The sequence below is a fragment of the Stylophora pistillata genome, chromosome 1, assembly GCF_964205215.1.
Source record: "Stylophora pistillata chromosome 1, jaStyPist1.2, whole genome shotgun sequence".
NCBI lineage: Eukaryota > Metazoa > Cnidaria > Anthozoa > Scleractinia > Pocilloporidae > Stylophora > Stylophora pistillata.
Window position 1 is genome coordinate 17,382,523 of NC_142519.1, and position 15,957 is coordinate 17,398,479.

At 37.3% G+C, this 15,957-nt stretch overlaps 2 protein-coding genes across 3 annotated transcripts in view; both read right to left on the bottom strand.

The window, feature by feature from the left end:
* Positions 1-112: 112 nt before the first annotated feature.
* LOC111321275 (phospholipase A2 A2-actitoxin-Cgg2a) lies at positions 113-3,958 on the bottom strand. 2 transcript variants are annotated; one of them, XM_022924112.2, is made up of 5 exons: positions 3,782-3,958; positions 3,412-3,506; positions 2,047-2,200; positions 949-1,067; positions 113-382 (listed from the first exon to the last, which is right to left on the bottom strand). In XM_022924112.2, exons 2-5 carry the CDS (start codon positions 3,497-3,499, stop codon positions 219-221), a joined length of 525 nt encoding a protein of 174 aa, XP_022779847.1. In that variant the 5' UTR covers positions 3,500-3,506; positions 3,782-3,958; the 3' UTR covers positions 113-218. The 2 variants fall into 2 exon arrangements, with proteins under 2 accessions (XP_022779847.1, XP_022779848.1); XM_022924113.2 differs by having other exon boundaries at positions 2,047-2,197; positions 3,782-3,956.
* Positions 3,959-13,083: 9,125 nt separating this feature from the next.
* Positions 13,084-15,957, bottom strand: part of LOC111321323 (uncharacterized) — a 4,580-nt gene continuing 1,706 nt past the window's right edge. Inside the window, exons 4-7 of the mRNA XM_022924172.2 lie at positions 15,260-15,340; positions 14,339-14,564; positions 13,690-13,823; positions 13,084-13,296 (exon numbers count right to left, since the gene is read on the bottom strand). Coding sequence (XP_022779907.1) covers positions 13,157-13,296; positions 13,690-13,823; positions 14,339-14,564; positions 15,260-15,340 — 581 coding nt within the window. The 3' untranslated portion in view covers positions 13,084-13,156. The remainder of the gene's footprint in view (positions 13,297-13,689; positions 13,824-14,338; positions 14,565-15,259; positions 15,341-15,957) is intronic.

A 15,957-nucleotide genomic window follows, 5' to 3' on the forward strand; every position in this document is an offset into this window, starting at 1 on the left:
TCTGGAGGCTGGGAATCTTTTTTTGACTTGTTTAAAGCACATTGATAGAATCCAGCAGAGGTAAAAGTCGGCGACATATCGCGCCTTTGGCAATTTCTATAGAGCCCGTCCGTAACAAAACAGATCTTCGATCTTTCATTTATTTCTTTGTGCACTCAAAAAGAACAATCAAATACAAACTTACAGGGAAAAAAAAAAAAAAAAAAACGTTATGTAGGTCATTCAACAAGCTCTGGTGGTTTGTCATTCGTGCACTTGCTCTGTGGGTGTTCTCTATACTTCTCGTCATAGCGATTCTTCTTGAAGCATTCGGCGGCAGCTGCATCGCATTCGCATAAACGAAAGCGGCATTCTCCCGAAAACCAGTAGTGAGATGGAGGTTCTGAGTAAGATGAGAGAATTAAGTTAAATACTCTTGTCTAAAATGTTTAAAAGATGGAGGTTCGGACGTAAGATGAGAGAATTAAGTTAAATGCTCTTGTCTAAAATGTTTAAAAGATGAAGGTTCTGACGTAAGATGAGAGAATTAAGCTAAATACTGATGTCTAAAATGTTTAAAAGAAGTGTCTCCAGGAATTTACAGCTTAGGAACTATTGTATATTGTGAAAGGAAACGTGGTAAATTTCATTAGTTTGTTTGGCGTGAAAATATATCAATCACCCAATATCTTGAAAACTGTTTAAAGTTTTCCTATTGTACCACAGATGAAAAAGTTTCTGAAGTCTGCTTGCACGTCTGGTAGCAAATTATATTCTAGAAACGAAACCGGAAAACGAAAACGGAGTAGAATAAAAAAAAAAAAAAAAAAAAAAAAACCAGTGCAACTGAACATTAACATATAAAAACAAGAAAAACACTTTCATTCAAAATATAAACAAACTAAGACAGAACAAAACAAAGCCTTTTTGACCCTTTTGTAAAGGGTCAATAAGTCTTTTTTAACTTACCACATTTGGCAGGGTGATTGCGTTTGGTTGAGTAGGGCATAAAATACACTGCTTTCTCGGAAGGGCAAACGTTTGACTGCATGAGCTGGTGATAGCATATGTCATGAACTAGGCAGCACCTGAAAATAGAATCATCTGCTTCTTTAGTTCTAAATGGGACAACACTTTTCTAGTTAGAAAGCTCAACTTCACTTCCATTCTTCTGACAACCTTGTAAGTGTTTCCCTTTTTAAAATGGTACCGTATTGTTCAAAAAGGAGGTTGTCGCGAATGAAACAGCCGTAAATGATCAATTGAGGTGATTCCTTCGAAAAAAAATATCCAGCAATTGTTTTTAACTTTCCTTAAATGTTCCCTACCAATGTCTGTTTCGAAAAATACGATAAAAAAAGATAGGTCACCTTGCTTGTTTAAGAGATACGATTATTCCTGTACTGGCAATAATCACTCGCGTTATTTTGGCGGTACATTTTGCGGTAGCTGGAAGCAAGGGCTTTACAGTAACAATTAAAAACAACTTGATAGGTTGACGCATCAAGCGTATGAAAAGGTTTAAGTTACTTTGTGGAAAAATAACGCAATTTCAAATTACATCGACTCAAACTGTTCCTCGAGTCGTTGCTGTCGAGGTTATAATTTGCATCATCTAGTAACGCGCTTCGTGAACGCTTTTAGCTGTATCATGTTTTCTCTTCGATTAATATTTCCTTTAGTTCTCCAATGAAAAGGGAATAATTTATTAAAACAAAATTATACAATTAAGATATAGGTCAACGTGCTCGTTTCATGTGCTAAAGACCATGGCACCTCTCTACCTGGTCCATTAATTGGGAAACAATATCTTGTTCTCGAATGCGCGTACGCTTATTCGCCTGATTAGGTGGTTTTGGATGCACAGTGCATAATTCGGGAATCACCTTAATGAATTCTTAGAGTCCGTTTCCATTCCTATTCAGTTTTGTCACCTATTTCACCAAAACTGAATTAGATGGAGCCTGGAAAATGTAACTTAAGATATGTTGTTCTCTGTCTTCAACGTTTTAACTCAATCATCACGCAGGGTGCGAGAAAAGTCAAAAGAAAGCTTTACTAGATCACCTGTCCAGATCATCCACGGGTTTGCCTTTCCCGCCAATTCCACACCAGCAGCCATAACCGTTGAAATCAATGGGATTTCTATTAGTAACGCGCCAAACCATCAAGCCAAAGGAAACGATACCTTTCTTAGTCGCGTTTGCACTTCTCTCATCTGCTAAGCGATCGGAAAGTATACACAATGTTGTCATGAGTGATAAGTTACAATTACAATTTCAAAGAAGCACAGCTAGTCTGCTCTCTATTTGTGGTTTTCACTGTCATGTTATCGAAATCTAAAATCAAATTTATTGAATGCCTGACGCCAAGAGAGAGAGAGGTATGGGGTTAGTAACGCGGCCATGTTGGTACATATCTAGGGGGCACCAGCATAGCGGCCACAAAGTGCCGCAAAGACCTGTTGTCTCGTTTCGCCATTTCAGTGATCAGTTATTCACTATGAACTCGCGGACATTTTATCTTAATACATTTTCTAATGTTTCTAATGCTCAGGGAAATAAAACGTCACACGATGATGTCGTATTTTCAACACTCCGGCTTTTCGGACCGCCATCTCAATGTCGTGCGTCGAAATTAGAAACGAATAAAGGCTGATAGTTTCGAAAGAAACTGTTTGGGGCTGCGTCGGTGGGAGAAACGAAATAATTTGGATATATCAACAAAGTTGAAGTGGTAAATTGGCCACCGTAACATATATGTTATATATATATATATATACAAATACAAATGGCTCACAAGAAAGACTTGGGAAAAAGAGTAAAAATGTCGAATAAATGAAAATAAATTCAATTTAATCAAGTTTACATTGCAATTATCAGAAGCCGAGTTTTCAAGATATTTTTGTTATTAAGTCGGGTTAATCAATATAATCATTTTCTTCTGAAAGTATTCGGAGTAAAGTATCAAGGACCTCGATTTTAAAGTTATTTATGGACATTTGACGTATTTCACACGGTAAACTATTCCAGATTTTTACACCATACCTTGAAAAAGACTTTGTCTGTTTAATCTTGAGTGTTTAACATAATAGATTGGTTTCACGCTGAACTCTTTGACACAAGAAGTTTCGTTATCTCTTGATTCAGCTCTAATTGCAGCTTGACCAGAACATACAGTATTTGATAGTTGGGGATAGTTTAAGCAAGTAACTAAAATGCTGAGGATCCATTAATGACATGGCCATGGTGCATGAGTGAGTGTGACTAAGAATGGTATCTGGTTACTATGACTGGAACACTAAATTTTGGAAGGAAAGACGTGAGCTATGAAACCTTAAAGTTCATCCCCACAACAAGTAAAGGAAAAAAGGAAGTGTGAACTGAAGAACATGAAAACTTAACATCTGGTTTTAAATAATAAGATACCTACCTAAGTGGCCAGATTCTGCAATGAAGTTCGGTGCAGCGATGGCGCCTCCAAGAACAATTGACATCAGCCAAATAACCCTAGACTCCATTGCAAATCTGTAATTAACCCAATATTCTGGGTAAGCCAACCATGTACAACACTAAACTTTGGTTGATATCAAACAATCAAACATTTAGCGAAGCGATCTCGCAACGACATCTGAGGCTTCAGCAATTTTCTTCGTTCTTCTTGCTTCACTCGTGTATTGTAATTCATTTTTTTTTGTGCTAAATTTCTTTAAGCGTAGCGAAAACGTATAAAAAATTACATTTTCCTCAGTCACTGCATGTGTTCCTGTAATATTGCTTTTATCTCTCGAAAATAAACTCACTTCTTTGCGCAGCGGATTAATGTCCTCTCTGCATGTGTGTCACAAAACAAAATGTGGGATTAATGGCAGTATTCCTGATTACCATTTGCTTAAAACTGTTTCACAAATGAAAATTTAATAGTGAACGAAGAAAAAGCTAAATGAAATAACGATCCACCTCCTCTTCCCTGAAGAAAGCTGGCACCTGTGTATCCCTGCTGTGTTTTATGAAGCAATTTTCGTTTCTATGTGACATTGGTGACGGAAGCTAACGTCCCACCCAAGCAAATAGGCCACCCGATGACGAGTCATTTTTCTGTCACGTTTCTTTTTCGAAATGAATACATTTGTAATTGTGCACCGGGTGAGGATCGTTTCTTCGAATGCGTGGTTTTCTTATTTTCTTTCCTTTTTAATTTCTTTTGTTTTCGGCGATTTCTTTTAATTTACGAAGCAATGTGAGATCATACCAAGAGAAAGGTCCTAGGCCTATATTGCAATGTCCGACAAATAAAAACAAGTGCGGGTAATATTCATAATTTTAGATAGAATTTGGATCCAAATAGAAAATCTTAAAAAGAAAAAGAGAAAACAAAAAAGGAATCAGCGTTTTTTTGGTTTTCATGAATAACTTTAAAAATGGTTACAGAAAAATTTATCGGGTGTCATTGAAGTCTCTTATCAATTCTTCAATTTCCCATTCCTCCTAATTTACGTACTATGAATATACATTTTAAGCTGCCATAATGTGACCGCAAGAGATGGTTTTACCTGTTGACTGACAGTGGCTATTTACAATTCATATTTTTTTTTAAGATGATAACTACTATTACTTCGAGGGACTCGGCAAAGCTTCCGCGCACATCGGTGACATGGATGTTAAGGCCCAGCACGCCTTCTACTGAGGGCACAATACGACTGGGTCTACGAGACACCTCCACTTTCCCCCTTTTCTGTCACGTAAACTTTATGAGCATGTCTTAAATAGTGTCTGGACGAACTGAAACGTTGCGTTCTCTTTAACCATTAATATATGTTTAGTAAGTAAAATCGTAGTTTTTTTTTCTGCGAAATACATTTGTTTGCAATGTTTTCCCAAAAGAATACGTTTGTTTCGAACTAAAGTTGAGATAACCGAAGAAAGGTCGCTTTTGGGTTTTTACTACGGATGCTATAAGGCTATTGGTTTAAAAAGGCAAAACGATGTCACTAGCGTATGGATTACTTTCATTTAGACAATGGGTCTGCGATATGAACTTGTGGCGAATATCTAAGAATGACCAAATCAAAGGAAGGTTATCTTTAAGTTGCAATGGGTACTTTTATTTCGCATTCATCTTGTGCTTATTTAGAGAAAGACCCTGAAAAGGTAACAATAATCATTGTGGTTCCTTCAGTAACTTTGCAGGGTTTGTCATTCTAGCAGTTGCTCTCAGGGTATTTTTTCTACTTCTCATTATAGTCACTCTTCTTGAAGCATTTGGCGGCAGTTGCAGCGCACTCCCACAAGGCAGAGCAGCATATTCCATAAAGCCAGTAAAAAGAAGCAGGTTCTGAAGGAAGATGAAATGATGTAGTTAAATTCTCTTTTTTTCTTTTCAAACCATGCGAGATATGACTACATAGGGCCCTTTGTATCAAGTGAAAGGCAATTCAACATTCCTAAACCGAATAACTCAGTGAGAAGCATCGGCCTAAATGTCAATCAATGTGAAAAAGGAAAAGATAAGAAGTAAAGTTTTTTGCGCGATTAAAACAAACTTCTGCTTCTTTTATTCCGATCACGTCCAAATAAACGGTTACAACAACAGAGAGAGAAAACAAAATACACTAGTATATATATGCTAATTCCTAAAAAAGAAAGTTTGAATAACAAAAGGAAAAGAAACACCTGGGCCAATAGACCGGTTCACGCTCTTGAGTGCATGCTGGGTAATTAGGGCAAGCAAATCCAAAATGGCGGACACGCTCGGCTACACTCTTTTGCTTGATCTGAATACTTAATGAATATCGGCTTTGTTTCAGAACTGGTCGCAATTTTTAGTATTGACAGTTCAAGATAAAAGTCACAGCTACATTTTGAGCTCTGTATTTTCGATTTTAATGCGTCAAAAAATAAGATATATAATGGTTAACTACCGATGTTGTGTTGGAGGTTGTAACAACGACTCAAGATATCCAAAAAAGATAGTGAAACGGTCACATGTCGAAAATCTTCGCTGGCATTTTATTCCGAAGGATCCAAAGAAAAGAGCCCAATGGATTGCCAGCATATCCAAAGGACTTGTTGGATTCGAACCCGGCAACTACAAGACTGTTTGTTCGAATCACTTTCAATATGGAAAGCCAACGTACTCCTCACCAACTCCAACTTTGTATATGGTGCCAAGTGACTCTAACAAACCTTCACCCAAGAAAAGAAAGCTTGTGGCAAGACACGAAGTTGTCTCTACTGCTGAGGCATCCAATAACTCAAGCTTCAAAGAAGAAGGAACTCAATGCTTGATAATAAATCCGCTAACATACGGAAGTATGAAGTTTGCTGATTTAACAACAGAGCAAGATGTCCAGCGTTTCACTGGATTCCCTAACGTAGAAACATTTCAATTGATGTTTAATACACTCTTTGAAAAAGCCATGTGTATGCACTACTGGAAAGGAGACAAAGAAAGTGCTTTGAAGGACACCACCAAGCCCAGGTCAAATAATGTACAGAGAGCTCTAACCTTGGAGCAAGAGTTTTTGCTAACCATGATGCGAATCAAGCTAGGACTCTTTGTATTTGATCTGGCTTTAAGGTTCAAAGTTTCCGAGGCGACTGTCAGCTCTGTCTTTACCACTTGGGTTAAGCTGATGTCTAAAGAATTAAAGTGGATGATTTCCTGGCCAGATAGGTATTTAATTCAAAGAAATATGCCTGATATGTTTCGACGATATTACAGAAAGTGTAGAGTCATCATTGACTGCACAGAACTATTCTCTGAAACCCCATCAAGCTTAGAGAATGCGGCAATGTGTTGGTCAAATTACAAACAACACTACACGTTAAAGTTTTTGATAGGGATAACACCAAATGGCCACATATCATTTGTCTCTGAGACCTTCAGTGGGAGGTCATCTGATGTTTTTATTGTAGAAAACAGTGGTTTCTTAAACTATCTTCAGCCACATGACCAAGTTATGGCAGACAGGGGATTCAAGATTCATGACCTGTTAGCATACTACCAATGTTCTCTAACAATTCCACCCTCCAAGCATTCCAATCTCCAGATGTCAGGTGCTGATGTTAGGAACACATCACTTATTGCTAATGTACGGATTTATGTCGAGCAGGCTATCAAGCGAATTAAAGACTTTGCTATGTTAAAGCAAGAAATTCCCATTAGCATTCTTTCCCATTTGGATGACATAATCATCATTTGTGCAGCAATATGTAATATGAAAAAGCCTTTGAGTACATAGATTTCATTTCATCAATTATGTTTGCATTTTGTACCAGTCCAAAATGTTCCCATTCAATTTTCTCACAGGTTATAAGCTATGGTAGTCAAGTTTATTTACACATCTTCTAGAATACAATTCCTTTATGGAATTACACAAACATGTTTGTATATAGCTACAACATTGTTCAAACAATAACTTTGAAACTTTAGTAATACTAAATACTATAATGTTTTGGTTTCATCCGCACTATTTTGTACTATTTAGTAGTTTGTTGAGGTCATATTGCTTCCACTCTATAATTTTAATCATTATCTATTGCTTGTTCATTGCAAAATCTGCAAATGAATGTTGATTCTTGTTCAAAATTTGAGCAGGCCCAGTGAAACCATAGCATACAACATTCACACTGAACACTGTTTTCATCATCACATTCAATTTCATCTGGCTCAAGACAGGGTTTTTCACAGACAGCACAATAATAAATAGGCCTAGTACCTAGCAACACCCTAGCAACATAAGTCTTGAAAAAAATTGTTAGATTTGGTATGATATCTTGCCACAGTTTTAAATCAAACTCAATAATTTCAATATGAGCACCACTAAGTGGAGTCCAAACAACAAAAAAGGTTTTAGGACATCCTGTTAGGGCCATTTGTCCTTGTATCTGGTAATAATAACTGTGGGTTCTCTTGAGCATGATATTCCCATTCACTAATTCTAGATAAGTTGTATTGTTCCAATGCTCATCAAATTTCATGTCTGCAAGTGAGTATGGACATTTATACTCAATACAAGAATGACCACAGCAATCGCAGTGAAAAATACCATCTGGGGTAGCTCCCACAAAAGGTTAAGTTTTAGATATAAACAAGCCACAAGTCTGAAGCTTTGCATTTTTGTGTTTTTTGGATTCTTGTGCAAAGAATGATGCAGCAGCATCTCTCTCATGTTCTCTTCCCCATTTAATGGCAGGTATCATTGACAGATCGGTACAATCTAAAATTCGCTCAAGAAGAGGTGTTACTTTGCAATTTGGCTTTCTTTTTCTAAGAATTGTTTTTGTCTTTGTGTATACTTCATGAAAATGAGATGCAGTTATTCTACCTTTTCTTTGCTCTTTCCATATACTGGAGTTAGCCTGATCCCTTGTGGCCTTTTCTAATTCTTTAATGCTACTGTCATTGAAAGATAATTGTTCCAGAAATTGTCTCACTAATTCATCAGCATCTACACCATTGTTTTTAGAGGATATATCATCAGCTATAATTTGTAGTGATGGGGGAACATCATCAGAAGTTGGTGGTGCATATGAAATATGGATGACAGCATCAGGATTTATGTTTCGAAGAGAAGCTAGAAACTTTTGCTTGCTTTCTTCGGTAACAACCCTCAAGGATTCTGGCCGAGGATCAAAGTTCTGTTTTTCCTTGCTATTAATAGCATAACTTGGGTTTTCTTTGACTACCTTGTGGCTTTGGAACACCATGTCCTTTAATTTCATGGGTTGGATGTCTTTCTTGCTAGTATTATTCCACACACATGCCTTATCTGTGCAGGAAGGATCTGTGAAACCTTTCTGGTTGGCAAACTCAACTTTATATAAAAGGGCTATGACATGATTACAGCACTGACTGTATCCAGCTGTACAGCTACAATATGCCCCAAGAATTTCACCGGGAGATTTACAAATTATCCACACTTTATGAGGTTCTTCGCGAATTCTTTGAGATGGAGTGACAGATGCAAACAACAGAACTTTGTCTTGTCCATGAATTGTTTTTGAGTATACAGTGTGCACAAAACCACTTTTAAAGTATGAATACGCTTTTCTGATTTTATATTGACCAATATAGTCAGTGTCGAAAGCTTTTTTTCCAAGTATAAACGAGAATATTTGACCAATGTTTGTATGCGGCCACTTTGTTACACAGTCCTCCCAATCGACCATGGATAACGGATCCTTTATACCGCATGTGCGTAGTAGTTCTACATGTTCATTTTGTAGTGACTTGGCTTGGCTTTCGGCCGAATCTCGAATAGGCGTTTTATGTTCAAAAGCTACCAAAGCACGAGCAGCAAGATCCGAGTGTGTCCCTCCAGAGGGCAAACCTCGCTGTTTAAGATAAAACTGCAATTCCCCACATGAAAGTTCCAAAAAATCTTCGAGGTGCGTGGCCATGATCGTGTTGTTGGGATATTGAACTGTCAACGACTTTTGAGCGAGATGGCAATAACATAAAGAGCTCAAAATGTAGCTGTGACTTCTATATTGAACTATAAGTATTCAGATCGAGCAAAAGAGTGTTGTTCGTATCCGCCATTTTGGATTTGCTTGCCCTAATTACCCAGCATGCACTCAAGAGCGTGAACCGGTCTATCATAGATCAAATTAACTATTCCTGTAAAATATTTCAAATTTAAAATAACAACGGCAAACATAATATGCATAATAACAACACTCCCACTTTTGACGTTGCTTATTTGACAGTCTTCATGCCTAGCTTAGTAACAAGTTTCTCAAAGCCATGCTTAGGCAAAGGTTCATGGTCCATTTGATAAACTATTATCTTTCACATAGCTACGATGTCAATATCGAAGGTTGACATTTGAGCGATATGCTCTCTTCGCTCTATGCTTTACAGTCAAAGAGCTGATATTTATCCCTGAGATAGCGTTGTTAAAATGTCACCAACGAACGTCAGGACATACAGCTCTGCCTTCAAAGGTATAATGGTTCTGCGAATGAATCAGTCTTTGGTGAATACTTTAATTCAAAGACAGATCAAAACACACCACGGCTATCTTAAAATTGCAATGGATACTTTTATTTGGTGTTGTTTCTTGTTCTCAAAGAAATAACCTGAAAAAGAAAACTTATAGTTGGTGTAGTTCCTTCAATAGCTTCTTAGGGTTTGTCATTATTGCACTTGCTCTGTGGGTATCTTTCATACTTCTTTTGATAGCGACTCCTCTTAAAGCATTCTGCGGCCTCTGCATCACACTTGCATAAGAGATGGCGGCATTTTCCCCAAAACCAGTAATAGGAAGCAGGTTCTGGATTAAGAAGAGATAATTTGGTTAAACTCTGTTTAAAAAGCGTTTTCAATAAGAAATGGGCCACCAGTTGCATCAAATACTGTGAAAAGCAACGCAGCGTGGCTTATGTAACTGTGTATAACAAGAAGATATGAAAAGGGTACTAAATGAAAGTGAGATGAACTCCATTAGAACGGTTATTTATTAATTTCCCCCCCCCCCCAAAAAAAAAACACGTCCTAATGAACAAAGTGGAAGCGCATTAGCGATAGGTAAACATAATCATAAAACATTCAAAGTGAAAACATAACTAGTTTTACACTGAATGAAAAGTTTATGTCTAAACTTACTGCATTTCGAGGGCTGATTTCGTTTTGTTGAGTAAGGTAGGACATAGACTCCTTTCCTGAATGGGCAATGTCTTGACCGTTTGAGTTTGTCATAGCATCGTTCATGGGCCAGAAACATCTAAAGATAAACATGATTTACATACCTCTTTGACTCTCATTCGTAATAGGACTTTTCTTTTTTAGGAAGATCAGTTCGAAAATATTTAACAACTATTCGCTGAAGATGACATAGGTTTTTTCGAACAATACAAAGAAGAAGTTCGTAAGTACAACAAAAGTACCCTTCGTCTTAAGAAATTGTCCGCAATTGTTTGATGCAAAGAAACGCACCTTCACAAGTTTAATGATGGAATGGATCATTACTTTGAATCATTGAACCGTTCGCAACTTTAAACACTCAGCTTATCAAGCAAGGGTTTTTTAAGGGTAGATGAACCAGAGTGCATAACGCATTATCGCGGTAATTTTAGCTCATTGTGGTTTGTGCGAAATGAAACGCAGAGTAAAGTAGTCTTTTTTCATTTCCTTATCAACATGAGCAAAATTGCCGAATGATAGAAAAAGCAATATGTAATACTTATACAAAGAGAAATTTAGATTATCACCTTATTCTGCATGAAGCAAATCTTTGATTTCTAGTTTACAATTGTTTTTATGATTGCCTAGTTATGCTGCATAAAGTTACGAACCTTTCCTCTACACTTGGCCCGAGAATGCCGAGTTTTTAAATTACATGTGGTCTCTTCCAGCAAATTCAATCGCTTGGCGATGACAGATTATGATCACATCTCTTTGTCACATTACTGCTACACAGAGAGAGAGAGCAATGGGTCGTTTCATCGCGTTTAGAAGAAATTCGCACTCAAGTAAGCGAATCAAACAAGACTATTTTTTGGGAGTCATGAAGACAAAGAGAAACACCTGTAGAACGCATGCCAATAAGTGCTATATAAGTGTTATTATTATTATTATTATTATTATAATTATTATTATTATTATTATTATTATTATTATTACCTGTACGTTATAGACAAGTCCAGCAGGTGTTCCTCTCCTCCAACTAACTACCATAGCGAATAGGGAAGGGCCTTATCTAATTCAGGTCCCTTTTCCGTACTCCTGGGTTTTGTAATCGATACATTAACGATGGCTTGGAAAGACTCAAAAAAACAAACTTTATCCATTGCTAAAAAACATTTGACTCCTGTTATCTCCGAGCCCAGATTTCTGTTGAGCTTCTCATTTATCTTAAACTTAGCAACTGATATTCTTTCATCCCAAAGAATTCAGTAGTGTGATAGCAATTTATATATTGATACCTCCACAATACTTGTGGGTATCCGTGACAGTTTCGGAAAAGGGAACGAAACACCGTGGCAGATTCATTTGTAAGGCGACATTCACATGAACGAAGAGGCCCTAACCTGTAGCATAGACTCGTTCAGTTTTCACTTTGTTTCTAGCCTTATCTCAAGTACGCTATGTGATCGAGTAACTTGAGGAATAACCGTGTAACCAATTGAAAACAAGCTACAAGCTAGATGGTTACAGAGATAGAAAAGCAGGATCATACCTCCCTAAAGAAACTTACAGCTCCCAAACCCCTGCGTTCTCCTTCAAAATATGAAAAGTCTTCGCTCACTAGATAACTCTCCCAATTCACTTTTAATGATTACTTGTTCGCCAAATGATCAATTATGATTGATCTTGAAAGTTACTTTCTCTCTTTTAATTTTCATGATTTTGATGACAATTTTCGTAAGACAAGGTGTTCTCTAATTGGCCATTTAACCGGGTTGATGGGTGTTTGAAGGATGGCACTCGACACCTGACTGGTCTTCCCTTGGACAGGTTCGTTTCTCATTTTCATCGCTTTAATTTACTTCCTTTGTTCATCAAGCCCTGAATAATCGTAAAATTATCGAATACTCAAATAAATTTTCATAGAGGCTACAGCGTATTTGGACCTATTTGCCTCTTGTATATTTGCCTCATCAGCTTAGATGCAATAAGCACCACTGAATAAAGACTCTACCTGTTTTTCATCCGGATGAAAAAAGATCAGTAATTGTACAAAAGGGGGACAATCGACTGATAACACTGAAAAATGGAGAGCAACGGGGCAACGTGTTCGGTAACTTTTAAAACTTTTCACGCTTGGTCGTCATGATCAAGTTTTCGATTATAAGCCTTTTGTATGTTTTCACTCAAGAGTTATTTAGCTTACTACCTCAACCTGAGAATCAATAATTACTGGGAAAGTCCCGAAAAAAACGTTGAAACAATTTATTTTAAATTGCAGACTGAGACCCCCTATAATTTCCGGTAAAAAAAAACCATTGTCGTCTGTTCAGTTCTTACGGTAACGAACTCTGAGAAATGGTACCAGATAACTTTCTCATGTGCACCACAAATCGACGCGATAGCATGTTCAAAGTATGCCATAACTGAGCATGCATCTATCAATACATAAAACTGTATGAATGCCACCTCCACACTTAAACCCTTTTATTGAATTATGTTCTACACAGTCATGAATACTTTTGGGCACTGGAAACATTTAAGATCACATCTTCTTACGAGGGCGACGCTTGCCCCTATTTGGACGACGTTTCTTCTCCGAATTTATGAAGCAATTGACAGCTTTTGTATCACACTTGCACAGTTCATTACGGCAGCGGCCAAGCATTCGGTATCTGACACGCCCTGAAAGAATCAATATGAATTGCTGATAATAGTAATAACAATGCTAATGATAATGATGATGATGATGAAATAACTAACAACGTTATATTTAATTTAGAATTGTAAAGTTTTTCAAATAACATCCTCGGGCCTTTTACTCTTTCAATTTACAATGGAAGCTACAAACCACGCCCTTGCAAGAAGAGTATCTCTTAAGCTTCTCGTATTTGGACGTTTAATAATTTTGCGAAAATGTCTCTGCTGAAGCCTGAGAGTAAATTGATTATCATCTCATAGTTGAAAGATTACTAGCTATACAATTCATTCAACAAATCTCTTTCTCTTTCAAGTCACCATTTAACAGAGCCGGTTGGATTTGTAATAATCCATCCTGGATGGAAATTTTGAACTTACCGCATTGGAAATGTTTTTTGCCTTTTTCGGTCCATCTAACTGCATAAGGCATGTCAAACGGTCCATGTCTTTTGAAGGGGCAAGTCCCAGACTTCTTGAGTTTACCGAGGCAGAAGTTGCGGAGGCGGCAACAACTGGAAAACACAATCAGATGGTTTCATGTCTTTTGTAGCGTCCTTCTACTGACTGTTGTAAAACCAAAACCGCGTCGTGCATATTTGCTAGGATCAAGAATCTCGAGAAAGTGTTGAATATGGACCTGTTTACGACGTAGCCTACCAAAGAGTCTCTTTGGCTCAATGGAAGAGCATCAGATCCGGAGGTCTGAGTTTCGATCGATCGGCTTCATGCTGACTAAGAATTTTTTGTCCCACGCCCGTAGCAAGACAAATTAACATCTTTCTCTATTTCTTTACTGAACTAAACAATCTACCATCGTTCTATTTATACAATGAACGATACCACAGAGAGCTAATGTTGAATCATGTAACATAGATTTTAAGGATCGTGAGAATAGGAAAATGTTGGTAACCCAATAACCCTTGCAACAGGGCAAACGAACAAACGGAAAGAATAAAACAGCTACATATACATTTTATAAAGAGAGAAAAAATTATAATAATACGACAACAATGTATGATTTTTTTACTTGTATACTTTTCTCTTGACGCGCACATTTCCGTTACGAATAGGTTTTCCTTTTCGAGGACGTTTTCGAAATCGTACAGGTTTTCCAGATTTAGGGCGTTTTCCATTTCGAAGACGTCTACATATATCTTTGTAGTGAGAAGGATGTCTGTCAGTGCCCAGGAAAATCATCAACTCGTAGGAGAGTATATCCTTGTTTTTAGACTTCGTTTTCCTTCTTCTATCTTCTGCTTAGAAAAAGAATCTATTTTAGTGTTATCACACATCTAAATACACTTTGTTCCTTTCGGTGAAGTTCTCTGCTCGGAGATAACACTTGTTCTTATTTTTTGCGAATTGTTTTGAAAAGGCATTATGGGATAATTTTCTCTTGACTCGGTATAATATTTCAATACGTAGATAAGAACTGAAAAACGCAATTACGAACATTCTGAAAATACATCGGTTTGCAATGATGACGGTATAGCATCAATGTGTGTGTCAGATATTTGTGAAATTTATTCTGATGACGGGAAAAATCAATCATCACCAAGTTGGGCTTCCAGTGTTTGTGGCAAAATGAGCGAAATTAAAACGCTCTTAACTGATTTTTAGCTCATGGTATGCAAGTAAAAACCTGTAGAAAATTTGTATGATGACTGCAAGAGTACGGCCTCGTGTAGCTTTTGAAATAAAAATATTCTGTATCGTTCAATATTCAGTGGTTTTCATTTGGAGTTTTTTTAAAGGATGTATTCCATGGCCAACAGACGAACAAAACTCAGAAGACTTTGACTGATTGTAATTAGAACGGTTTGTCTGGATAGTTTATAATTCTGGGTATCGCGGGTTGATGAATGGCATGTATGGGACTTTGATATTTCTAAACGATACTTTTAAGTGTGAAAGCAATTCATTTCTGTGAGAATTGTAATGGCCTCACCTAAGAAATCTGACGTTTCTTCCAATTCCTCACCGGACTCAGCTTCAGGGATATCGGTATCGTTTTCATACGGATCAAGATCTTTAAACAAAGAATTTGCAGTTATGTTAAAAGTTACAATAGGCTTTGGGGTCTCTGAGAGGTGGGAAAAAACATAGAAATTTGACGCAACTAGTACATTATGCCAATTTTCAACACAACTCAGATTCAACGAGCACTCTGGTTGGTCAAATTTTTAGACGTTTATATTTTTCGCTGCGATGTGTTTCTCGTGTTCTCCCGGCCCAACTTCCTAAGTGTCCCGCGCCTTTTAGGTGTTCTTCCAAATTTCAAAATGATTTATTACGCCAACGAATCGAGAGAAAGTGCGGTTTATTGCTTTTATAGAATAGAATTTAAAAAGTTCAATTTTCTAGAGGTTTACCGTGCAATTAACGATAGGTTTTTGACCAGTAAGGGTGCTCTTTGTATCTCCGCTATTTCATGAAAATGGATGAAGTACGTCAATAAATCAATAAAGTAGCATTTACCAGTAAAAATGAGACAGGGCGGCTCTTTATCTACTATTTTCAGGTCGGCAAAGGAAATGTTTTATAAACGTCTGGCTGACTGGAGAATAGCAAAGCAGTTCTTTCCCACGAGCAGCCAAATTGGAGACAATCTCAGCTTCTTGCGGCTTATGAACATGCATAGAGGTT

Coding starts and splice junctions, on each gene's coding strand:
- LOC111321275 (XM_022924112.2), bottom strand. CDS start 3,499: ATGGAGTCTAGGGTTATTTGGCTGATGTCAATTGTTCTTGGAGGCGCC. Junction 2,201..3,411: donor TGCAGAATCTGGCCACTTAG/GTAGGTATCTTA, acceptor CCGATCGCTTAG/CAGATGAGAGAAGTGCAAAC. Junction 1,068..2,046: donor CCCGTGGATGATCTGGACAG/GTGATCTAGTAA, acceptor TTCTATTTTCAG/GTGCTGCCTAGTTCATGACA.